This window comes from Dermacentor albipictus, chromosome 5, assembly GCF_038994185.2.
Source record: "Dermacentor albipictus isolate Rhodes 1998 colony chromosome 5, USDA_Dalb.pri_finalv2, whole genome shotgun sequence".
Lineage (NCBI taxonomy): Eukaryota > Metazoa > Arthropoda > Arachnida > Ixodida > Ixodidae > Dermacentor > Dermacentor albipictus.
Genome location: NC_091825.1, coordinates 172244399 through 172271444, shown reverse-complemented (window position 1 = coordinate 172271444; position 27046 = coordinate 172244399). Strand labels below are relative to the sequence as shown.

Genomic DNA, 27046 nt, shown 5'->3' with positions numbered 1-27046 from the left:
CATATTCCTCAGCCGTTCTTCATACTCAATTTTACTGCGAGCTTCCCTCACTTCAAAACTAGTCCAGCCCATATCCCCTTGCACAGCTTCATTTGTAGTCTTCCCGTGAGCGCCCAATGCGAGGCGACCCACTGACCTTTGGTTCCCGTCGAGTCCTGATTGTACCCCTGATTTAAAGCAAACAACCGCATTTGCAAAAGTAAGTCCTGGAACCATTACCCCTTTCCACATACCTCGGAGGACCTCGTACCTATTGTATCCCCATAGCGCTCTGTGCTTCATTATGGCTGCATTTCTCTTCCCCTTGACTGTTATGGTTTTTTCCTGTGTTTCCATATATCAGTTGCCTTCGTTTATCCATATACCAAGGTATTTATATTCTGTTACCCGAGGTATTTCCTGGCCCTGTATCTCCACTGTCTGTTCACTGTTTTCATTGAATACAATAACACCTGATTTTCTAACACTAAATTTCAAACCTAAATTGTTGCCTTCCTGTCCACAGATATTAGCCAGACGTTGCAAATCACTTTGCTTGTTTGCGAGCAACACAATGTCGTCCGCATAAAATAAACCTGGGAGTTGCTGCTCTATTACTGTACCTGCCTGTTTGTATGAGAGATTAAACCCGATATTACTTCCTTCTAGCGCCCTCTCCATCCTCACCATGTACATCATAAACAGCAGCGGGGATAAAGGGCACCCCTGCCTCAGTCCCTTGTTGATATGAACTTTCTCCGCGCTCCTCATCCCTTCCCATTCAACGCAAACAGTATTTTCTAGGTAAATCTCTCTCAAAAGCTGTATACAATCGTTACCTAAGCCTTCCCCTTCCAGAATATCCCACAAAATGCTGCGGTCTACGTTGTCGTATGCTCCTGTAATGTCCAAAAAGGCCACATACAACGGTCTGCTTTCTGCTTTTGATATTTCAATACACTGAGTAAGAACAAACAAGTTATATATAATGAAGAACAGAAGCGCCCCCTGGGGAATAAAGACCTGAAATGAATAACGAAACTGAATATAACAACCGGGATGGGTCGTTTGCTATGATTATTCTCTTACAGACGTTGCTTTCTGTGACTTGGGCCCCTAAATGCTATCACATTAAGTTGACGCACAGAAAATTCCACTGCAAAGAGCCTGTAGTGCGTGGTGCCAACAATGGGGCTCCCATGCAGTCGCTCCTCCAGCTTACATTCTGTGTGACTGTGCTGCGTGTGCCGCTCACACCTGTGACATTTTGTGTGCTGCTGCTGTCTACGTAGTGCATCTCAGATAGCAGATATAATAGTAAGGTTCGTTACAGCGCAACACAAGACAGGGACAAAAGAATCCCAACCAACTGGCCCAACTTGCCGTTTGATGCAAGACAAGGACAAAAGAAGGTATAAAATGACGACACGGCGCCGCCTCTCAAATTGATATTTTATTGAAGATATGTCTAACATATATATATATATATATATATATATATATATATATATATATATATATATATATATATATATATATATATATATATATATATATATAGGTGCTAGTTGATAACCATGGCATGCATGAGACACAGAGATGCATCGATGCAATTGTGACATAGGTAGGTGAAATAGGTGAAATAGGTAACATAGGTGAAATAGGTAATGCAGTTCCTTGTCATGAAGAGTGATAGACGGTTCGCTGATACATGCTTTGTCCCTAATATTTCTATTGTAAGCCTCAGTGATTTCCCTTGTCAATTGGCTTGCGTGTTAAAAAATTACACTGGTTTTTCTAAGTTCGGGGCAACAACCACACGACTTGCAATGCTCCGGGAGATGAAGTGGTGCAACCCCTTGAAGAGATAGCTCATGCTCCCTAAGTCGAACATTCACACATCGCTTCGTTTGTCCCACATACTCTCTGCCACAAGATGGAATGGAATGGAATGGAATGACATACACGACCTCCTTAGCACAAGTGATGTACCTGCAGTGTTCACATATTTGACAGTGTATTTTTCCTTCATTTGCTTATCCTTCAGCAAATTATCAACTAACGGGCATATGCGACCTATCTTATGTTTCGCAGAGAAATGAACATCAATGCTGTACCTTGAACCAATGTTCTTAAGCCCATGCGCTAACTTGTGTACATACAGTACTACGGAATTTTTTTTCTTTTTTTTCTGATTTAGTTTTATACCTTGGTCATTTATGCTCTTGACGCCGTGAACCATACTTTCATTCACAGATGAAATAATTACTTCGGGGTAACCAGCATCCAGTACACAATTTACCTGATCAGAAAAAGCAGCCTTCGACATGAAAACATGACTTCCTTAATGCAGAATTTAGGATTGTCTTCGTTATAGCCCGCTTCACTACTTTAGAATGACCGGATTTATAGTTCAAAATGGGTTAACCAACCTGCGATTATATTTCCAACACACATAATTTTTACCAAAGATTAATCTCGGGTCTAGAAACTGAGTTGATGGTCCTTAGGGACTTCGAAAGTAACATCAAAGCCCATGCCGTGCTGCCTGAATAATGTTAAAATTTCATCAACACCCTCGGCGTGATTGTCACTGGTAAAAAATATAATGAAATCATCAACATAGCGAAAAATCCTATTGGAAAGCTTAGCAAGGCGACCTTCTAGTTGCCTATCAATGCCTATAACCTAGAAAAATGACACTAATGATAGGAGCTACGCACGAGCCAATGCATAACCCCGATTTTTGTATATACAGACCCCCTCTCCATCAAACAAAGGTAGATCTCAAGTAAAAGGAAAGAAGTTCAAGAAAGGCTTCTACCGAGATACTGAAACCATTGATGAAGGCTTCTTCATCATTGTAACGCACTATGCAGTCTTTAACACATTTCATAACCTGTGCATGTGGAAGGGAAAGCGTAGATGTGGAAGTTTTCCACATCTACGCTGAAGGCACAGCAAATGTTCAACGAACTGTCTTCCAGGCACTTGCACACATTATCCAAATTGGCTATCCGGAAAGGATCAACTAGAGGAATCTTGTGCGCTTAACAATAGTTGATCTATTAGTACCATAGTAGTACCGTATGAACAGTATGAGCAGTAGTACCGTATGTACACAAGTTCGCGCGTGGGCTTAAGAACGTTGGTTCAAGGTTGTGGGGATTTGGGGAATTCGACGCGCCATTGCGCGGGCGCATTTCACCCATGTCTGCGATCCTTAAGCCACGTTCGTTCTCGCCCCGAACCAGTTTTAGCGGTGGCGCTCCACTCGCGGTGGTTCGCAGTGAGGGCGGAGCTAGTGACGTCACGGAGCGGCCCCTAGTGGCTACTGCCGTGACGCTAGCGGCTCTCTTGCTCCTTGGGACTGCGCCCGGTACGTACATGCTTCCTCTCGTCCGCCGACACCTTTGTGAGTAGGACTGAGCTCACGCACGGTGCCTTTGCCCGTGCGGGGAGCGCGTACCTCGTGTTGTTCCTATCCCGACGCTAAGCCGAAGACCGGGTGCCCAGTGGTCGCGCGAGGTCACACCACGCCGAGCCGCACTCATCGGAGGCCCAAGTCGAAGGAGATTGCCCGAGCTCTCGCGAGTTGGCCCATCGGTTATCGCGGAGCGAGTAGCATAGCCGCCGGGACTTTTCCTAGCGGCGCGTCCCAGCTTGAGCCTGTGCTCTCGCAGCGACGTGCTACAGGCACCCCTAACTGTATTTTTCGCCCTTGGTGCGGGACCCCTTTGGTTCCCCGGCGTCCCGGGACCGGGCGTTCATGCAGTGTTGGGTGCCGTTGGAGACAATAAACCGTTTCCGTCAACTTAGGGCAATACTGTGTTTTTGCGTGCGTCGCTCGGTAGCCCCTTGTGGCCTGAGCTCGCGCGCAGCGGCGCTAGAGGCTGACGGCTGACGCGGCCCTGTGGCTTGCTAAGCTCGAACCCGCGGTGGTCGGTACTCCTGTGAGACCCTAAGACCCCACAAGGTACAGCATTGATGTTCATTTTTCTGCGAAACATAAGATAGGTCGCATATGCCCGTTAGTTAATAATTTGCTGAAGGATAAGCAAGTGAAGGAAAAATGCACTGTCAAATATGTGAACAGCTTCATCGCTTGTGCTAAGCAGGTTGTGTATGCCATTCCATTATTGTGTGGTAGAGAGTATGTGGGACAAACAAAGCAAATGTGTGAATTAATGTTCGACTTAGGGAGCATGAGCTATCTCTTCAAGGGGTTGCACCACTTCATCTCCCGGAGCATTGCAAGTCGTGCGGTTGTCGCCCCGAATTTAGAAAAACCAGTGTAATTTTTAAACACATGAGCAAATTGACAAGGGAAATCACCGAGGCTTACAATATAAAGATTAGAGACAAAGCATGCATCAGCGAACCGTCTCTCACTCTTCATGAGACAAGGAACTGCGTTACCTATTTCAATTTTGACTATGCGTCAGTTTGTCACAATTGTCTCGATGCATCTCTCTGTCTTGTGCATGTCATGGTTATTAGCTGGCACCTATATATATATATATATATAAATATATATTAGACATATCTTCAATGAAATATTATTTAAGAATCAGCGCCGTGTTGTCGTTTTATACCTTCTTTTGTCCTTGTCTTGTGTTGCGCTGTAACAAACCTTACTATGAATCCCAACCAACAGGCCCAACTTGCCGTCTTGATGCAGCAGATATAATTAGAGATCAATGCGACCAGTCTTGAAAAACTGCTGCATGTGCCCTCACGTGCTTGCCACCTCAATGTACCGTAGTAGGAACACAGATGCAGGAGCCCCTGAAAACTGAAGCTCAACTCATTTCACGGCGAAAAAGAGGAAAAAAAAAGCAATCTGAGTCGCTTTCTTTTACTACTACAAAAAGAATAAATTCAGAATTCAATATGAGTATGATATTTATTGCATTATTAGAACAAGACACATCAATAGGATGTCCCTACATGGGTCTTAAGATAGGCTCAATTTTCTCACTTAAAATGAAATAATGTAACACAATTTTGCAGTAATAGATTTAACAGTCCTGCGTGGCTTTTCTGGAAAATTTTCATAGAAATCAGTGATCATATTCTTAAACATCTCTAAAATGCAGCAATTTTCGCAATTTTTTCTACAAATTTGGCATTTTGTGATTTTGTAACTAAATAAATAGGTGGTGTAGCTGCACACTTTTATTTTAGTTTGCAAGAAACCATGCAAAATTTGTCAGAAATATTTTCAGCTTTATGGCCTTAGGGTTTCCTTAGTGGCCCAAAGGAAACCCTGCTTTCTGGGTAAGCCAAAGGCTGTTGCTCAAAAACCAATGTAGGAAATTTTTTTAAGAACATACTATGTGTGTGAGTAAATAGTACTAGAAGTTCATATTTGCAAAAAAAAATTTTTGTTGGGGTACAGTGCATTAATTTTAGAATGATTGGCCTTAAAATTTGTAAAATCTGAAAGTCATTAAAACACTCTCTTCCACCTTTAGTGAAATACGACTTTCTTTCACGAAGTTGGTAGTAAGCTTCGCAAGACAAAGGTTCATTTCTTTCTACAGAGACATTTTCCAACCCCACATAATAGTTTTGCTGAAAACTAAAAATAATCGGGAACCCCTTTAGTCTGTCCTAATCTGAACACATCCATCTATGGAAACATGCCTCTCAGCAACATGAGCTTCCGACTAGCCGGCCAATCGTTGGCGTCGGCGTCGAGTCACATCAGTGTGACCAGGCCTGCAAGTCAAAAAGTGCATGAACACAGACATTTACACGGCCTGACTTGCAAACTTAAGAGGGTTCTCCATGAATGATGGTGTTGGTGGCCTTAAATTGTAAGGTGGATATTGAGAAGACAGCTTACAATATCTGCTGACTGAAGAGGCTCGGACGATCAACATATGTTCTGACAAGCAGTGGTTTCGAGTGTGAAGAAAATTGTCTCTTCGGACACCTTCGAGAGATGAAGCTCTCCAGAGACTTGTGAACAATACATTAAAATCCAGAAAACACTGAAGGTCTTTGCATGTTGCTGTGTAATGAAAATGAAATAGGTACAGTTTGCAGACTGAAAGGATTAGGTTCACTTGAACAGATTCTTTAGGTCATCGATGGTCACTTTTGCATGGTCCTCTAAACAGCTCCGAGACGTCTGCGATGATTTTAAGAAGTCAACAATGCGTTCCTCTATAGTATTCTTCACCATGAAGCGATGAATGTAAGTCTTCCTGCAGAGATACATATAAACACAAAGAAACAGCTTAATATCGACACATCTTATCAAAGCAGGTTAACGGCAGCACATTGTTATTGTTTTTAAGCTCTAACAGGAATCGTGAATACAGCTACAGACCACACACAGTTCCATTCAAGGGCACTGTAGCTAGCACAAACAAATGTTTGCTACCAATTGCAGCTTTTGTAGCTGCAAAGTTTGTAGCTAAAATATTGTGACACATCTCCCAACTAGAATCTAAAATGATATTTGGAGCCATTACAGCCAAAACTCCCTTAGGGGAATTATGACGGTGTGGAGCATTATATGGTGGCCCCTTATTCAAATGACCAAACATTATATGGAAGGTTCAAGTGGTATCACCCATATAAGGCTATACACACACACACATATATCAATTCCTTAATTCAATTAAAAACAAAGAAATTTCCCCTATGCTGTGACTGTTTGTTGTCTTATGGTATTTTTACATGAACGAATGATTAAGACTGGCGACCATTTACAAAGCAGTATTTTTACAAAGGATAACTGCAGTGTTGGCCAGTTCAGCCGACAGCTCGAGAGCCAAAAAGTGTTCGTCATCTTCGTCGGGACACCCGAGTGCATTGGCCACAAGAAACATGCAATATGCATGTATCATTACCCCCGGCGGCAGAAGCATTGTCCCGGGGCATCTAAATATTGGTGATAACAGGAGAGTAATATGGCTTGAGGCGTGCAACATGCGCAACGTCAGTGGAATTTGGGGCAGATGACGCACTGGTACTGACTGGGGTGATGTCGTAGGTAACTGGAGTCACGGCCCACAGCACTCAATATGGGTCTGTGTACCGAGAAAGGAGTTTTTCTGACAGGCCAACGTGACGAGTCGGGGACTACAGGAGTACAAGAGATCCAGGCAATAAGTGGACGTCTCTGCGTTGGCGATTGTACAAGTGCCGTTGCTTCTCTTGAGAGGTCAGGAGGCGAGCGCGGGCAATTTTGCATGCTTGGGCTGCCCTGGTAGTGGCGTCAAGTGCATACTCACTGGTCTCTGTTGCGGCGGATGCAAGGGATGCATCCAGTGGCAATTTGGGTTCTTGGCCGAACAGCAGAAAGAACGAGGAATAACCGGCAGTGTCGTGACGTGAAGAATTATATGCAAAAGTGACACAGGGTAGGGCACGGTCCTAATCAGTATGGTCCAATGAGGCGTACTTTGCAAGCATGTCTGTTAGGGTACGATTCAGACGCTCAGTGAGATCATTGGTCTGTGGATGGTAAGACATAGTCAGCTTGTACTTGGTGGAGCAGGACTGCAGGATGCCGGCGATGACTTGAGAAAGAAATGTCTGACCACAGTGTGTGAGCAGTTGGTATGAAGCACCATGCTGCAAAATCACGTAGCGTAAAACCAAATCGGCGTCATCTGTGGTGCAGCTTATTGGAAGCGCTCTGGTGATGGCGTCGCACGTGGTGTAATATGTCGCCACAGTGACCCACTTGTTGCCAGACATGGATAAAGGGAAAGGGCCAAGTAAGTCCAAGCCAACACGAAAGAATGGCTCCGAAGGAATGTCGAGTGGTTGAAGGCACCCGACAGGGAGCATTGATAGTGTTTTTTGGCGCTGGCATTTTTCACATGCAGCAATGTATTTTCGGACGAAGCGGGCAAGGCCTGGCAAGCATGTCTGGCATGGCAAAGAAACGTCGGCGAATCTGGTCGTAGGTGCGGGAGACGCCAAGGTGACCTGCCATTGGTAAATCATGAAGTTCTTGCAGAACAGCTAGCTGACTCGAGGTGCTTAGGAATGACGAGGAGTAGGGCAGGACTGTTGGGGCATACATTGTGGCGGTATAATACACCATTTTGGAGAACAAACAGGTGAAGGGACAAATCAGAAGGTGAAGATTTCAAGCCATCAATGATGGCGCGCAAAGTGGCATCACGGCATTGCTCATCGGCAACGTGTTGCAGCTGAGAAACAGAGAAAACACAAGCGTCGGTATCGGGGTCAGGGTCGACAGGTGGTTCATCCATTGGATAGTGTGATAAACAGTCTGCGTCTTAATGTAATCAGTGCAACTTGTACACTACTGCATAGGAATATTTTTGTAGCTGCAGAGCCCAGCGACCAAGCCGGCTGGTAGGATCCTTGAGTGAGGAAAACCAGCAGAGTGCGGGTTGGTCCGTGATTAGACAAAAGTGCATGCTATAAAAGTATGGGCAGAATTTAGAAACCACCCAGACGAGAGCTAGGCATTCACGATCTGTAATCGAATAGTTGCACTCTACTGCTGTGAGGAGGCGGCTGCCGTAGGCGATAACACGATCATGACCCTGTTGGCGCTGGGCTAAGACGACTCCGATACCGTGGCCACTGGCATCGGTACGTACCTCTGTAGGAGAGAACGGGTCAAAGTGGGCCAATATAGGTGGCGTGGTGAGAATGTTGGTGAGTTGGGCAAACGCGGCAGTTTGGGCAGAGCCCCACGTAAACGGCATGTCCTTCTTCAGAAGATCAGTAAGCGGTCGGGCAACCGCTGCGAAGTCTTTAACGAAGCGTCGGAAGCAGGAGCAGAGTCTGACAAAACTTCGGATGTCTTTGACAAACTGAGGTACACAAAAAGACGTGACAGCACCAATTTCCTCCGGGTTTGAATTAATACCGGAAGCGTCGACGAGGTGGCCCAGCACTATAATCTGCCAACGACTGAAGTGACGCTTCGAGGAATTTAGTTGGAGCCCAGCCTTGCGGAAAATTTGAAGAGCAGCTGATAAGCACTCAAGGTGTGTCTCAAATGTAGGCGAAAATACGAGAACATCGTCTAGGTAGCAGAGGCATGTTGACCATTTAAACCCTTGAAGCAAAGAGTCCATCATACGTTGGAACGTTGCTGGGGAGTTGCATAGACTGAATGGCATAACTTTGAATTGATATAGACCATCAGGAGTGATGAGCACGGTCTTCTCTTGGTCTTTTTCATCTACAGAAATCTGCCAATAACCAGACCACAGGTATATTGATGAAAAGTAGTTGGCACCGTGGAGACAATCGAGGGCGTCGTCAATGCAAGGCAAGGGGTAGATGAGGCAAGGTAATGCAGTTTAGAAGACGATAATCTACGCAGAAACGCCATGTGCCGTCTTTCTCTTTAACAAGCACCCCGAGCGATGCCCAAGGGCTCAACGAAGGTTCAGCAATGCCTTTGGCAAGCGTCTTGTTCACTTCATCTTGAATAACCTTACGCTCCGAAGCAGAAACTCAATATGGCCGATTATGAATAGGACTGGCATCACCACTATTTATGTGATGCTTAACAATTTATGTCTGGCCCAATTGGCAATTGCTGAGGTCGAAGATGTTGTGGTAGGAAACCAAAAGGCGACAGAGTTGCTGCTTGTTCAGGCAATAGGTCCGCAGCAATCATGGGATGAAATGTTGCATCAGGGCAAATAGCATCCTGTGGACATGGTGAAGAATCGGAGCAGATGCGACAGAAAACCTTGTGACGTGGTCACCTGCTATAGCACGCTGCGTTGCAACCGATATGCCTTTGGGTAAAACTTCCTTTGTCAAGTCAAATTGACGATGGGGAGGCATGTTCGGTTATCGGCGACGGTGACGACGGAGTGGGGCACAGTGATATTGCACATCAGAAGGACATCAGGAACATGTGTGGTGACATAATCACCATTGGGCACAGGAAAAGATGATAGCAAATCGACGAAAGTCAAGGCTTTAGGCAGCAGGCAGATGAAGGTGGTCATACTAAAGTTGTTCGGCAGTTCGGCACAAATACGTGCGAATAGAGGAAGTTCGAGGCAAAAGGTACCAGCAGAACAGTCAATCAAAGCTGAACGCACCGTAAAAAAGTTGAGTCCGAGGGTTAGGTTATGGGGACAATTGGTCAGTACTGTAAAAAGAACAGGAACGTGGCAGTCGGCAATACTTATATGGGAAGCACACATTCCAGTGACGTCAACAGTGCTACTATCGGCCATGCGTACGGCTCAAATAGTAGGAGGCATGAGAACCTTCCTCAGTTGATGACGGAGGTTACAACTCATTATGGACACCTGGGCTCCAGCATCTATCAACGGCGTCAAAGGGACAACGTCGACATGAACATCAAGTAAGTTCTGGTTAGTTGGGAGGATCAATGGAGGATTTTGACAGGATGAAGATAATGCAGCACTACCTCTAGAAGTTTTCCATCTGGGAGGGTCCATAATTGGTCGGCGACGAATAGTGGCATGGCTGGGGCGACGGGGAACGACAGCGCTATGACCGATATGTTGTGTGCCAAGTCTAGCTAATGATTATCCCACTTACCATCTGGCAAATGCTGTTGAATGCTAGACGAACGACTTTTCAAGACATACCAAGTGGTCTGCACACACCAAACATTTTTAAGCAGTTGCGCCATTTTATTCCTATCATCATTTTCCACACTTCCATGAAAAAAAAAAAGCTACGACCAAACTTGCCTTGGCTTTATTATTTGTAGGCTTTATAATGGTTGTGGTCAACAACAACAACAGCAAACGCGACTTTCGATTCTTCTCGTCTGCACTCGTGGGCATGCAACAAATCGCGAGTGGCAATAATGGTAGCTACGTTTACACTGCTACGTTAGAAGCGTACCCTATAGATACGCTGACGCTTGTAACACAGCTAAAATATTTGCCCACCTTTAGCAGAAACATGCCGTATTAGGATAGTAGTGAAGACAAATGCCGCAGTTTCCACAGCATACCCACCATGTGTTTCTATATCACTGGCAGCAAAGCACGCCCATCTCTGTTTCTGTGCCCTCAAAGTGGACATGGCTACATTATTTCCACAGACTTGCCGATATTAACGATATTATTCATTACTGATATGGAAGAAACTGTTTCAATGCACGTAATGTACTCACGAAAAGAAAAAAAACATCTTGTTCTGCGCGTTCGGCTTGCTTCTCGGCCGCCATTTTCGTTTTGGTGTCCCGCATTGTTACAGCAGCAGCTGCCTGTTTATTGTTTATCGGCCTGTTGTTATCCCGCAGCAAATGCGGGATGAAAAAATTGTTTTTTTCTTTTCGGAGGAAATTTAACCCGCATAATGATCGCACCCCTGAATGTGTGGCAACTCTTTTACAAAAGAGTGCAATCATTATGCGAGTAGATACGGCATTAAATATTTTGTCCAGTGTGGTAAAATGTTTAGCTATGATCACAGTGGCCGCATTGTCCAATTCTACCATCCCTTGTTCTCTTCACACTGTTCGATTTTGACCACAGGTGACGTAACCGCACCGTTGGAACAAAACCAATTCCTTTTTTTTCTGCCATCACCACAGACGATGCATGCTTTTAGTTTATTTCGGCAAAGCAGGCAAGTAATCCTCCAGAATTAAATATACTGCATGCTCCCTGATATGCCATCACTGTTCGGAACTGAAACTCGAAGAACCGATGTACCCCATGATATGCTCCACAAACAAGCACACTCTTGTATGTACAGTCACAGATAATACGAAAATTAAAGTCTAGCTGGCTTGAAGAAACACTGACTCCGTCTGTTTGTGCATGCACGAATAATTGGAATGCAACCGCTACTTAGTGCTTTAAAGAAAATGCACAAGCCAAGAAAAAAAAAAGCGAATGGAGAAAGGAAACGAGTGTACAATATCAGCAGCAGTGGTGGCTGTATACAACAAGGAACAGCATTTGAGGTTGAGAAGAACCGGCAGACTTATTCAGTCTCGTCTCTGCTATGTCAAAGATGCCCTCCAATGGCACAATCACTGGATCAGTGAATGCTCCCACATTTGCATTCACATTGTACTTGACTACATCGTACTTCAGCTTGAAGAACAAAAGCAGCACATTTTTAAAATCACTTTAAGAAATATGGTGTTTATTCACAGTACTCGAAATACACGGTTGTGTAGCATCCCTTGTTCCAGAAGGCATAACTGCCACCAAATAATCCACAAGTTTCTATCCAGGTTCCTCTTACTGCAGTCAGAATCAATGTCCAAAAGTTTGCAGGAGCTGAATTCGCAGGTTTTGTATGATTTTTTATTATTTATTGTCTTTCATTTCTTTTTCTTCATATGTTTCAGTCAAGTGCATGCTGCATATTAAGTATGTTTCTTTTCATATGCATAACAATGATCTGTATACTGTGCGTGACTCTTTGTAATATGTGACCTGGAGGATGCCGAGGGCACTTCGACACGATTTTTAATAAACATTGTTTACCTTGGTTCCTGCTATAATTCTCAATGGAAAGCAAAAATAACGTAACAAGGAATTCTCACCGTGTTTGCCCAATACGATGAACCCGCCCTATGGCTTGCAGCTCCTCCCCAAGGTTGAGAATAGGTTCGACGAGGAGCACATGAGTGGCTTCCGTCAGGTTGAGGCCTTTGGCTCCCAGTGAAAGAGGAAGCAGCAGCACCATGATGGATGGGTCGTGCCTGAACAGTGCTAAATTATTCTGGAAACAGAACGCACTCTCGTACATAATGGTGCCATTCTATATGGGGGTTCCTAGTTCCAGATTTTTGTCCTTAAAGACAGCAAAATTGTGTTCATTTCAGTCTGCGCATTTCTCACAGTCAGAGGACAAAAAAAAAAGAAAGAGCAGCAATGCATGCAAAGAAGTTCTCACTAAGGCTAAGCCAAGCAATGATGGCACTGCTTTGTCATAATTTTACACAGTGGTTGTGGAACCCTAAAATTCTTTTAGTTATTTACCTCTTTCTTTCATTCCAATTCATTCCTCGCTACCTTTCTTCTTTTTTTTTTCCAGCTCACACAGCAGTGTCAATAGGGCAACCAACATCACTCAAATGTATTTAATTTATAACCAAGCAAGCTTGAGTATTACAGGTAAAGTGTTCCATCATGCCTCGGCGCCATCAAGAACAGTGGCTTATCGAGAGCGAGGCGGCTAGCCTCCATTTGCAAGAGTATGCAACAACTCCACAAGGAAATATATGCTTGTGTAGAACGAGACGCGACTCTTACAGAATGAGTCTGACACCTTCTGCATTGTGCCTGCCTCTCCCGCAAGCACGTAGGATAAACTGGTTAATTATTTTCATAATTGGCAAGTCGGTTATGTTATGCACTCACAATATCTAAAAGAATGAAACATACAGGGCACAACAGACACCGTACTTACTCGATTCTAACACACCCTTGACTGTAACATGCACCCGCTTTCTCTGACCAAAAACAGGGAAAAAAAAAATGCCCTCGATTGTAATGCGCACCCATTTGCCGTGACTTAAAGAAGTCCTTTACAGTTCCACGCACCTCGTTTTTTTATATAGAAATACAATTTTCTCTCATTTGCAAAAACAAAGATTTACTCCCGATAGACTAAAGTTGTGATAAAAAACAAAGTCGCTGTTTCACCCGAAGGACGAAGCATTGATTGCAATTGCAAATTAGTAGACAGCTATACGAAAAGTAAGGATAGCAGTTTTATCAAACACTCGCTTACTAGCTAAATTAACAAGCATGGTGTCACATGCATGCAAGCAAACATGAACATGTCTCACTCAATAGCTGTGGAAACGCTCTGTCAAAATGCTGGAGTAAGGAAGTGAGGTAGCAGGAGTGAGCGATGTGATCTTTGTGCAGCCTCTCGCTTCAACACGAACTAAGCGACGAGAATACAGTGCAGAGCACTGTGATGTGTGATGCACGACATGGTGTGGTGGTCGGGACGGACAGGAGCAGATGACAAGGAGTGCGCGCGCTGAGTCGAATTCTGTGCTGGAAGGAGAAAAACGACAACGCCAAGGAGCGTCCAGGATGTGAACGCGCGGCGCATGAAAAGCAACTAAAAGAAGAAAAGCAAACCAATTAGGAAAGACCACGGGGCGTCAGGCAGTCAACCGGAGAATGCCTAATCGGCCAGAGAGAAGAAAAAGCGTGGTGCGCTGGCAGAAGGGGGGAGACACCGGGGAGACGCCGGGAGAATTCCAGGAAGCGACGCCAGGAGAAGGTCAACCACCAGACCGGGAGTTGAAGACGGGCCGTCGGGTTCTGGACCTGAGCCACCAGGACTTCACCCGACCGGGGCCTCCTGCAACCCGTTCCTGTGCGTCATCAGTCTACCCGAGCATGCCGCCAGCTGCTCAAGGCCGGCGAGCTTCTGCGCCCGTGGGCAGGACTAAAACAGTCGGGCTACGGGCCCCGAGTTTTACGCCCAGCTGCCCGGCAAGAACGCCGCCCCCGTCTGTCGTGCTGCCTGCTGCTTGAGGCTGGCGTTCGAGCTTCTGCGCCCGTGGGCAGGACGAGAACAGTCGGGCTACGGGCCCAACTTCTACGCCCAGCTGCCCGGCCAGAACGCCGCCCCCGTCTGTCGTGCTGCCAAGCCACCTGCTTTACCTCTCCAAGCCAGAGCTGGCGCGCTCCGGTCGCCCGGTCAACCAACTTACACCACAACCTTTGGTGAGACCGGCGCAACTCCTTTCATCAGCTTGTCGCCGTGTCGCCGCGTCGAGACTGTTATGTGTCCCTGCCGTCGTGGCAAGCCCGGACTAGCGCACTAGTTAACTTCATACTAGCCCCAAGTTGTTTCTTACTGCCATGATGTCTATTTGAGTGTTTTTTTATGTTTTCTATTTTCTTTTATTTATTTTAAGCCTTTTTTAGTTCCATTAAAAGTTTGTGTGTGTGTTCGAAACCAACGGCTTTGTCCTCAATTGGGTTCTCGGAGGCTCCGCCTAAGAGAACCGTCAGAACCTTTGAGGACAAGAACCTTTGTCCCCATATTTGGGCATCACAAGCACCGAGATGTGTAGACTCTGCCTCTATAGGGAACCAGCGCTGGAGTTTTCACGACACCTGCACCGTCACGCTGGCGGTCAGAACGTGCACAATGCGGCCGCTCCCGTGGAGGAAAATTGCTGCTGGTAGCGGCGTTGTGTGCGCTGAAAGTCGAAGGAAAACAAAAGGACGCCGACGGTACTGTTGCGTATACAAGTGTCACAACTACGTCGGAATGAGGCAGGATGTATCGTTCTGCGTTTTTCCATCTAAACCCTACGAACAAGAACGGAGGCAGTGTTGCATCCAAGCAGTCAGGCGAGCGGAGTAAGTTCCCGTCTTGTCGCCCTGTCAAGCGGTGTCGGGCGGGTTTCTAAATAGAATTTCGCATGTGTGCTTGGTTTATTTGATAGTGAAGACAGTCAGCCATAGCAGCCAGTGCCAAACAGCAGAATCTGCAGTCGGCATTTCGTCGGAAACAAAATGAGCAATAGCATACACCATCCGGCATGTGTACCAACCATTTTTCCTTCGCAACACCACCACCAAGCTCGTTCCAATGCCACCACACCAAGTGAACGATATGAAAGATAAATAGTTTCCATTCATTGCCAAGAATTATGTGGCAGGGAAGCTGCCTTGTAATACGAGTTGTGTGCGTATACTGCCGGCGCACGCGCAGCTATGGCGCCTATGTGTTTTTAAAAATGCGCATGCGGATGAGGACTCGGCGCTGAGATGCATCCGATAAATTTATGTAATTAGTGCTAAATGTAGCCAAGGTTGTTACGGATCAAGCAGCGGAGCACTCAAACCTTTGCTTGCCCAAGTCAGCTGATGCGATAAAGCTTTCTTCTCCATTGACTGCTGTGGCCAAGTAACATCAGAATTTCTTATGTCTAGCCAGAGAAGTATGGAATGTCTTCAGGCCAACTAATACTTCCGAAACCATAGCGCAGAAACATCGGCACCGTAGGTACTAGATTTGTGAGGCAGGCTGCCACACAAGCATGGGAATGGCACACAGCGCAACCGTTAAATAAACGCATGTGCTCGCCGCGACACACTGTGAAAGATATATAAAGCTTAAAAAGCTCCTTTCGTCATTTCTTCACTTGATGGCGCTAGCTTCTTTACGAAAACTGTCCACTTGAAGCGGTGCGGAAACGGAAACATGCGAACCATATGTGCGAACTATGAAATGGCCGCAGACGTGTCGTCTGGTCGAGAGGCTTGATTACGCCGTGTTTCGTCGCCAGGGCGGCGTGCAACGCACTCTTTTCGATGCACCGCCTATCCAGCGCTGGTTCCCCATAGCAGATCGCTTTCAAGATAGGGGTCATGCAGCCGCAGCAGCCGCCAGAGTAGAACGCCTCTCCAAGGGCCATATTCTGAAACGATGGACTTCGGCGATACTATTGCCTTGGCAATAGTATCGCTGAAGTGGATAGTTTCAGAATGCGGCCCCTGTTTGCACCAGTCCCAAGTGCAAGTTTCGGGAACTCTGAACGCTTGTAATGCAGCCCGATTTCTATCTGTCTCCGCACACGTCATCACTTTCCTCTTAATTGCGCCATCATGATGAACTCGGCGTGTGTTCGCAGTCGGCACTTCCATGCTGATAGAGCAAACTCACAAAACGGGAAGACATATGGTGCACTAACCTAAGCACATGCACTACTGCACATTGAGGAATCTATGGCAGCTAGGCTTGAAATGCGTACGAGGCAGCCATTTTGAAATGCCTATGGCGACACGGTAATGCAGATTTAGGGTTGTACTCAATCCTAATGCGCATGTAATTTTTGGACCCGTTTTATCAGAAAAACAGTGCACATTAGATTAGAGTAAATACGGCAATAATTTGAAATAGGTACACTCTAGCTGTGTATCCGTAGCCACTACTTCCATACCGCACATCATTCAAGCATGCTATGTCATGAAGGTAGAGAAAAGGTAGACTGCAGTCACCGACTGATAATTCGATGGTAGGGACCACCTCAAAGTCAGAATAATTTGAAGTCCAGAATACTATCGGATTCAGCAGGAAACAAGTGACCTTATTCTACAAGTGGTTGAAAAAACTATGTGCCACAATGTGCCACAGGGGATCTGCTTTTTGGTAAGCGCAAAGACCAGTCTGCCAATAATTGCGGCTTCAAACATTGGAAGTGCACATATGGGGACCTCAGCAAAGAATATAACCCCTGCCGGGTGCGCCAGCATATCTTATTGCCCTAGAGTAATATAGTAATATTATTATTTGTTATGGCCATCAATTCTACCGTGATAAGCATTGTCGGCTACCTGCTTGGTCGCACAGGTGGCACAGTGCATAGCACCTTGTAAGAGTGCTGCAGGCTTTTAATAGGCAACAACTAAAACACACCCTTGTTCTCTGTTGCCTCTTTGAATCGGATGACCTCTTCAAGTGCACTTTGCTTGCAGAAACGAAAGCAGCTCGCCACTGGCACATTAATTAAACAAGAGGTGCTGTACACGTGCATGGCCAGAAGGAGCACGAGCATGAAAAAAAAAAATTTCACCAACGATTCCAATACTTCCTAAAGCAAAATTTGAGCACAGCTCTACACATATTTTCATTTGACTATATATTGGTTGGCACAGACAATCTGTCTTGTGCAGCACATAACAAACAGAGCGAAGTGTGGCATGACTGCCTCACTAATCGGGAGTGCATGGGATGCAGAGCGCATGGGTGACGCATAGGTGACGCGATTCGCAGCAGCCGCTGCAGACAGACCACTCATGCAGCACTTTGTTTCCATATATGGTATCGGTCGATGCACTCTCCATATGCCATCGGTAAACAGACGACGGCGCGTTACTCTGGCACCATCTCATAGCAGTGGTCACCGCAGAGCCCATCTTGCATGGCACTATGCTTTTCTTCTTGCGCTATCCCAATACCCTCCCTTTTGCTTTCCTCCTCAAGCTCTCTTCGATATCGCCGTCTTTCATCCCCCACTGTTCTCCACATTCGCTCTTTCATCCTTTGCTGTGCTCATTCGTTCGCTTATGCCAAGGGAGAATGCAGAGGGTTGATGCCAACACAAAATGCAGGAATAGGTGCCCAATAGCTGCGCTCTAAAAACCTGACTATGCAGACACTGCAGTCTGCCAACAAATGTGCACGTACGATATAGCAAGCATAGTGGCACAATGACCATGTGCACTTAGTAGGCGATGCACTGCACACAAATCACACAAGACGATCAGTACGACGTGGTAGCAAGTGACGCGTTTCAATGAAGCGGTGCCGGTATCACTCAACTGCAGATCATTGTACAAGCAATCTTTCACATTTATAGTATATCATGTTGGGGAAATACATGTGCCTCACACTTGATATCGCTACAAACATTGCAAAATCAAGCTATACAGTTGCTTGCATCTAGCCCATTCCATACTAATTACTAACACCTTCACGACAATAACATTCTCACAGTCAATAAGCTAGTCAGTTACAGGTGGCATACATTTTTCCAGATCTCTCATGAATGAGGCTTCAATTTTGTTAATTCCAGCACAATACCTGGTCGATACTAACAATACGAGGTTTCCTTCAGGTAATAACTTCCTTCTGCCAAAAATAGGTGCTAACTATGGCAACAAAGTCATGTTTTCACCTCTTTCATTTTGGAACAAAACTTTCACTGCTAATAAAATTATCGCAGCCTACTTACTTGTATAAAAACAATTAAATAATTATACACGATGGAAACAGAATTAGTGTAGCTGTTTTTGACCATTGCATGTTTTAGTGATGTAAAAAATATTGTTCTCTATTTACTGCACTGTTCTTGCTCTTTGCATATTGTCCTGTGGTAGTGACGGTGAACAACAGTGGCACAACACAAGTCACAAAGCTTACTGTTCATTGAGCGGCCCTGTGCGCATCAAAACAAGTAGCACAATGATAGCAGTGAGAACACTTGTCGATCGCCGAAATCTGATCTGCAGGTCAAGCGCATCGGCTTTTATATGTGACTCGTGGAAGATTCCAGTGTAATCGCTGGTGCTTGCATACTTTCCAGAAAGTACAACACTATTCATGAGGCACATACAACCTGATTATGGTGAGACCATAACGTGTATTTTTTAAAATTTATCGCTGAGCGATAAATTTAAGCTGCTAGTCGATGAAAAGTGGTCCCTGGAAAAAAGATAAACAAATACATGCGACAATATTTTACACGTTTGGTAAACCTTTTTTCTTCATTGTTTTCCTAGCTTATTACTTCTAGCATGTGCTCTCCTACTACTTATTATAGCGCTGAGCTTTTGCTTATCATACTTGCCCTTTATTGGCTTCTTGTTCGTGTTTGTACTGCACTGTATACTTGCTTTTTGATTGAGTCATTCATTGGATTTAATTGTAAAGCAGTGCATAATGTTCGGTTTATTAGCACTAGTTAAAGTTTTCAAGCGAGACTTTGATTTGGGCAAGTTGGTTCATATTTAACTGGGGAGAATGCAATGCAAAAAAAAAATAATTGTGCAGATCCCATACAATCTGGGAAATGACGTTTTGCTGGGATGGAATAGGCAAGGGAGTTTTGGAGCAGCACTGGGAGCAGCAAATATGGCACATTTGAGCAGGTCTGGAGCAGGAATTGTTAGTTTTGGAGAAAATGCACATTTTGGAGCATGATAGGTAGAGCTCAACATGAGTGAAAGACAGACAAATCAAGAAAAGATGTTTTCTAGTTGACTTCGCAGAACGCTAGTTATGGCAAATCAGTTCTGCAGAAGTCCGCAAGGTAGTGGAAGGTTCGCTAAAGGAAAAGAATGCTATAAACCTGACGATGGAAACCCATATATGTTCCTTGGAAACCACTATTAACTTACATACTGGACATGCCAACTAAATTAGGCTAAGAAAAAAGAAGTACCATGAAATTTACGCAAACAGCACCCATTGTATGTTGATAGGCTTAATGCTAATGAAGAGATCTTTTTTTTTTCTGCATAAGCAACTAATATTTAAGTTGCACAATTAGCTAACCCCAATTACCGCACTTATTGGATAAGGATACTACAAGCGCTACAAGCCTAAAACATTCAACTGAGAGTGAGGCTCTGTTTCCTGACTGCCCCATAAAAAGAGTGCCAGTTCAAATCATCCTTAGCTGGTCTGCATAATACGCAACTGCATAAGAACAGCAGAACCTCATTCACACGTTTTGGAAAAAAACGTGAGAAAAAACATACTAACCGGGAAAACGCACGATCCGAAGTACCTAAAAAATTTGACAGACTCGACTATTGGTGACATCTACGCAATGCAAAGCCTCGCGCGGACTGTCGTGGCACGCAATGCCGACGCACGTCGAACTGGTGGTGCTCCGATTTTAAGAGGATGACGAGAAACTGAAACGAAATCAAGTTGGGGGGCAACGCCGGATGCCGCTGAAGTGAAACGTGATGGCCACATTGCACCGCCTGCAGCAGGGAACGGCGGCCTGTCTGGATTATTGCCTACTAAATGTGTGCAGTACGCTCCCAAGCACTATGCACCATTCACTATAAAATAGATAGGTGAATATTTTTATCACAGTAGGTTCGGCAGCGATAGCTGTGAATGCGGCGTGCGATGACCCGGGCAGAATCAGAATCAGAATCAGTTTTATTCAAGACAAAAATAGGGATAATTACATGATAAGTATACAGCCGAACACGGATATATCGAACCCACATATATCGAATTATTGTCTGTATCGAACTCGTAAATTATCCCCTTGAAAATTCTGTGTTAAAGTATAGAAATTCGTATGTTTATATCGAACGATGTTTTTACCCGCCATTGGATATATAGAACACCGCGCGATCTCGGCACTCACTGCACCCGCGAGCTCCGCACCTCCCCCGAAAGGCTCGGAAAATGTGAGAGCGAGAGGGAGGCTCGGACTGTACTCCCGCTGCGCACGCTCTCCGACTTGCGGAACTGCTTTTTTTTCTCTCTCCCAATGTCTCATCCTTCTCCCGCGTAACCATAGTTATTGGCTCGGAAAAGGTAGCCAGGAACGAAGGCGCCGACGGCCTCCACCTTTTGCCTTTTTTTTCCTGTTGCTTTTTCACGAGTTTTGCTCAGCCAACCACAGCTCGTGCCTTTCGTACGTCGCTGTCGCCCTCGGAGGTGGCCATCGCGAGCGCTTTGTTGGCGGAGGCTGCGCACGTGAATTCTTGTGTTTTGTGCGCATTCTTGTGTTTCGTGTTCATTATTGTTTTGCGTGCGTCTCACGACACGTGTGACTGGATCGTGGTTGGCTGACGCGGAAGCAATGGCCGCAGCAAGCACAAGCATCGTCAAGAAGCGGAAGAAACTGGACTTTGCGACAAAACTGAAATCCATTCAGCGTGTTGAGGCGGGCGAGAAAAGTGCGACGGTGGCAGACGACTTCGGGATTCCTCGGAGCACTCTAAGCACCTTGTTAAAAAACAAGGCGGACATAAAGTCGAAATCGGCGGAGCAACGAACGTCGGGAGCTTGTCGTGTGCACACTCCTGCCCACGAGAAAGTTGAAAAGGCCCTCTATGCGTGGGGTTTAGAGGTGCGGGCTAAGAACATTCCGGTGCATGGCCCAATGCTAATGGCTAAAGCTAAATGGTTTGCCGCTGCACTCGGTGATGACAACTTCGCCGACAACACAGGGTGGCTGCAGAGGTTTAAGAACCACCACAAGATAGTTGGCAAAACCATTTCTGGGGAAAGCGGAGCTGTCATCAGCCAAGATAGGATATCCAGCAGTGGATTTCGAAGGAATGGCCGGAAATTTGCGCGAAGTTTTCACCCGCGGAAATCTTCAACGTTGACGAGACCGGGTTGTTTTGGCAGATGCTGCCCAGCAAGATGCTCGACGTCTGGGGCAGCACGTGTCACGGGGGCAAGATGAGCAAAGTCCACGTGAGCGTGCTGCTCGCTGCAAACATGGATGGCTCTCAAAAAGCTCCAGCCCTTTGTGATCGGCAAAGCAAGGGCACCGCGCTGCGTCAAAAACTGTAAGCAGCTCCCCGTTCGCTACGCCTGCAATAAGGCGTGGATGACGCGTCAGCTGTTTACAGAATGGCTGCAAGCGTGGGACGCCGAACTGGGCAAGTCGGGGCGTCACGCTTGCCTTCTCGTCGATAATTGCTCGGCCCATCACACCACCTGCGAGCTTGAAAACATCGCGCTCAAGTTTCTGTCGGCGAACATGACAGCGAAGTTGCAGCCGCTCGACAAGGGCATCATTAAGTCGTTCAAAGTCGGCTACAGGAGGCGACTCATTGATAGGCTTTTGGTGAACCTCCGCATGGGCACCGAGCTTAAGGTTGACCTGCTAGAGGCCATTCAAATGATGACGGGGGCCTGGAGAGACGTGAAGCAGGATACCGTGGCCAACTGCTTCCGGAAGGCAGGCCTTGTGACGGCCAAACTTCCCGAAACCTGCGAAGACGGTGACGGCGACGAGTGCATGGACGACGCGTTTTGCGCGTTGTCCCTTTTCCCGGAGGCTGCCGTTCCAGCCGAAGTGTCTCCTGACGATTTTGTGAACGGTGACACCAATGTTCAGGCTGTTGCGAGCCTCGCCGACGAGAACATTGTAGCTGCAGTAGCAGGGACCCAGGCCGACAGCTCGAGTGGCGACAAAGATCGTCCGGACGAGGGGGCGGCTACAAGCTCGTACTCCGCCGCTAATGTGGCGGCCGCGTTCAGCTTGATTCGCCGTTGTTGCGGTGACATGGAAGGAACCGGGCTTTCGCACCTGAACAGCCTTGATAAGATCGAGGTTGGCGTCTTAATTTCATTTGCAAGGTGAAGAAGCAGATCAACATAAGCGATTTTTTTTCAGGCAAATAAAGCATTACGTTGCGTAGTGTGTGTGGAAACAGTTGTCATTTTTGAATGTGCTGATCGGTAGGTCATCGTCCGCCACAGGTCGCCTCTGGGCCTGTATTTTTTATATCGAATTTTTAATATATCGAATTAATTCGTGATCCCCTTCGAGTTCGATATATCCGTGTTCGACTGTATACAGAAGAAGGTCCCGTAGTTAGAAACTCAAATGGGACATCCCAAATGGGACCTGGAGAAATTTGCTGGTACTGGAATAAGAAACTGTGCGCACAGTCATTCTCCCGTTAGATGGGCGATGGGCGGCTATATACTGTTCTTGATTGCGTGCACCTCGCGCCCTTTCTAGTTCACATGGGATCCAACAGCCTGAATACGTGTACGACCACAGTCTACAGCAGGGAACAGTGGCGTGTTTCGGTTCCTGCTTATTAAAAGCATGCGCTACGCTTCCAATGGCACCACAAGCTGTGAAACAGATAGGCAAAGGATAGGCAAAGATGCATATCGCAATAGGATTGGCGGTAATAACTGTGAATGCTGCGTTCAACGACCCCGGAGAAGATTTGCTGGTACCAAAATGAGAAGCTGAGTGTGTGTCAGTGTTTTCACGTGAGACAGGCCGGTGAGTATTGTGGTGAAGTTGCCCTGGCGGGCGGCTATATATTGTTCTCGGTCGCATGTGCCTCGTGCATACCTTGTTTAAATGGGATCTAGCGGCCGGAGAATGTATCATATGATCGCAGTTTGGTGACGTACTGAACGCAGGTGCTGAAAAATCGTGTTTACTGGGAACACATAAACCTTTAAAAATATGAACGTAACTCTATTGTGTCATTGTTTGTGTTCTTGATTGCGAACAATGGCGCCGGGAACACGTACATAACGGGAACATATCAACAAGGTTCTACTGTACATAAAACATTCTTAATGCAATGTATAGTAGTACAAATTATTTTCCTTTCTGCGCAACCAAGTTTCAATGCACCACCAAACATACCCAAATGCCGACACTCAAAAGAATTGCTTTAGCATGGCTTATAGGGCTAAATGCTAGCCAACATATGGCTCTGTGGTTGTCACTGAACACGAACGTTCCGCAAAATTTAGCGACTTCATTCGAAGTTAGTGTTTTGGCGCAAGTTGGTGCAGCTCGGTGGTTTGGTGAAAGATGGTACATTGGTGTTGCACTTCCATCCCTGCGTTACGCAAAGCATTTTGCAGGCAGCTGTCTATGTAGCCATTGTTTGGAGTTCCACAAAGCGTGACCAGGTTGACCAATATCTTTGCGTAAATCCAGTATTTGTGAGTGTGACACGAGTACAGTGAACTAGAATTAACATGAGAGTGCATGTATGACGACCGCAGCAGGAAGATGATGACCGTGATGACGACTGCATGGTATCTACAAACGAGCAAATTGATGTGAACAAGCAGCATGGAGGTGTGAGATAGTCAAGAAACGCAGAAACTGAATGCTCACTGACGACAGTATGTGGAATCACTTGGAGGAGACAAACAGGCGACTTGAAGGCAAAACTGTAGCACAACCTGAAGCCCGTGTCCTCTTATGGCCAATCGGATAAGTGGCATGGTGCAATAGTCACCTTGGCAAAGCCGTGATGATGCTGCCTTAGTGGAATTCGATCCAGCGTTGTTGTACTCGGACGCTACTGCACCATTGAAGAGCATGCCTCAATGTTTGATTAAGTGGCCTGGTAATGCCAAGAAGGGCCAGGAAAGTCCGGTATGAGCTTTCAGAGGAACGCGGAGGCAGCACATTGCTTTCCTGCACTCGGAAATCAATGCTCATGGGAAACTTGCCTTTCAAGCGCTGTTTGAATGAATTCAACCATGAGCTGGTGTTCTGCTGTCGAGATGCCATGACCTTTTCATATGCATGCCACCTCGCTTGAGCACAGATGGCACGCGAGTATTAGAGGCGAGAGTCAGATTACGAAGCTGGAATTATGATGCAACATCAATCAAGGCATTACGAACATGAGCATATAGTCATCGACCTGGGTTAGTTAGTAGACAACTTGGTCTACTGGGCCTGCATGCCATGTCATGCCATGCATGCATGTCATGAATTTATCCAACTCTTGTCATGCATGCTATGACATTAATGGGAATCATGTCATGGCTTGATATACAGACCATGACATTCGTGCCAATCATTTTATGACATGTCATTAATGTCTGCACATATCCAGAATATATCCGGTTAAAGGAATCCATTTCATGTCATTCAAACCATTATAGTCATCACATTTATAACATTCATGTCATGAATGGCACATTATTCATGTCATGATTGTCATTAATGTAAGTTCCCTTTTCTAACAAATTATATATCAGGGTGATGAAGAAATTACGGCCACTGACCAAGTCAAGGTGAAAAAACACACAGAGACGTTTCGGGACCCGTAGGGGTTCCTTGATCACACTAAAAGCGGGCAAGCGGGCAATTCATGCCACCTGGCTTGCCATAAGCAATCCGTTGTCTCATCTCTCGTGACGCGGGCCACACGCATCTGCTCAAGTGACCACGAAATGCAGAACGAACTGAAGAAAATTCATCATGAATTATCCAGGAACGGGTACCCCAAGAAGTTTATTGACAAAATGGAAGCCCGGGTCCTCCATCCAAAGCCGTCTCAAGGCAAGTCGGTCATGAAACGCGCTGGTGTCCCATATGTTCCTGGCGTCAGCGAAGCTCTTAGCCGCTTATTCTCAAGATACGATCTCAGAATAGCCCACATGCCATCCAACAAGCTGAGAAATCAGCTTGTTAACGTAAAGGATCGGCTTGAAAGCAAGAATTATCCCGGTGTCATATACAAGGTACCATGTGCAGACTGCAGCTGCAGCTACATCGGTGAAACCGGCAAATTCACGAGAAGATTAAAAGACCACGAAAGGGACGTCTCCAACAAGAAAAAAAAAAGTATCAAACGCCCTTGCCGAACACGCCGATAATCGCAGTCACCACATCGATTGGGAAAACGCTGCTATAATAGCTAAGGAAAAGAATTCGATGACGCGACTCTTGTTAGAATCTTTATTTATTCAAACTACTGACAACAGTATCAACAGGACTGATGGAAATCTTCCTGCTAACTACACCCGTTCCCTACGTCACATTTTGGCATAAAAACAACTTGCGGCTCTTGCCCGCTTTTATTGTGATCAAGGAACCCGTACGGGTCCCGAAACGTCTCTGTGTGTTTTTTCACCTTGACTTGGTCAGTGGCCATAATTTCTTCATCATCATGTTACCTGACCAGACGAGCTTTCGTTGAACTCTTGACTATATATATCAGGGTATACATGACATGAATAAAATGACATGCACCACATGAATTACACAAATGACATGAGGTGATGGCATCATGGTTATTTCATTAACTAGATATATGTATCAGAATATGTGAGGCAACACAGGTGTGCATGACATGACAAGTATGACATGAAATGACATTGTCATTAATGTCATATCATGTAATTCATGGCATTCATGTGATGGCACGCATGTAATTCATGTGATCACATTTGTTTTATTCATGTCAGGTCATGTGTGCATTCACGCCATTCATATACAGATATATATCGAGATATATATCGAGCAGAGCCAACACCAGCAGAATTCACACAAGAATACTTTACAATTAGGCTTTAAATAAAAAGAATGGAGACGTAAACAGGATGTTTTGTTTACTTCTTCACACTCTTATTTTGCATGGGAGAAAAAAAATACCTGCGTAGGAGCACACTGCATGGTAATAAGCTGCAGCTCGATTAAAATGTTACAGTTTCACTATAAAGGAAAAGCAATGAATGCCATAGCAACATGTTAGAACATCACACGAAGTGTAAGACTCGTAGCTGTAATGGAAATATGGATTGAAATATACATAAGCTAAGTAAAAATGAGCTGTTGTGCTAGGCGTCCTCTGTTTGAATCATGCCATCGGAAAATTTCATTCACGTGTATTAATTAAAGCCAATGTCTTTCTTAGCAACTTTACTACCACTTTTCTGTATTTGGTATATTTCAAATCTACTTTTTGGGCCCATCTCAGAGGTAGTACACAGCTGCAGCAATAAAATTACATTTTCAGGTTTGAGCTCTGCTGTTGTTTTGCACTTTATAAGTCTGAGAAGATTTCAGATAAAAGATGCACGCTGTTGGTGTTTTCTTTCATATTTGTTTGTGGGCTGCCAT

At 45.5% G+C, this 27046-nt stretch overlaps 1 protein-coding gene across 5 annotated transcripts in view; it reads right to left on the bottom strand.

Annotated features, from left to right (window-relative positions):
- Nucleotides 1-5979: 5979 nt before the first annotated feature.
- The window catches only part of LOC135916679 (E3 ubiquitin-protein ligase SHPRH), a 375022-nt gene continuing 353955 nt past the window's right edge, over nt 5980-27046 (bottom strand). For all 5 annotated transcript variants that reach the window (XM_065450123.2, XM_065450124.2, XM_065450121.2 and 2 more), the window contains 2 exons: nt 12494-12672; nt 5980-6194 (listed from right to left, as the gene is read on the bottom strand). In XM_065450123.2, the coding sequence (XP_065306195.2) occupies nt 6050-6194; nt 12494-12672 (324 nt within the window). In that variant the 3' untranslated portion in view covers nt 5980-6049. The remainder of the gene's footprint in view (nt 6195-12493; nt 12673-27046) is intronic.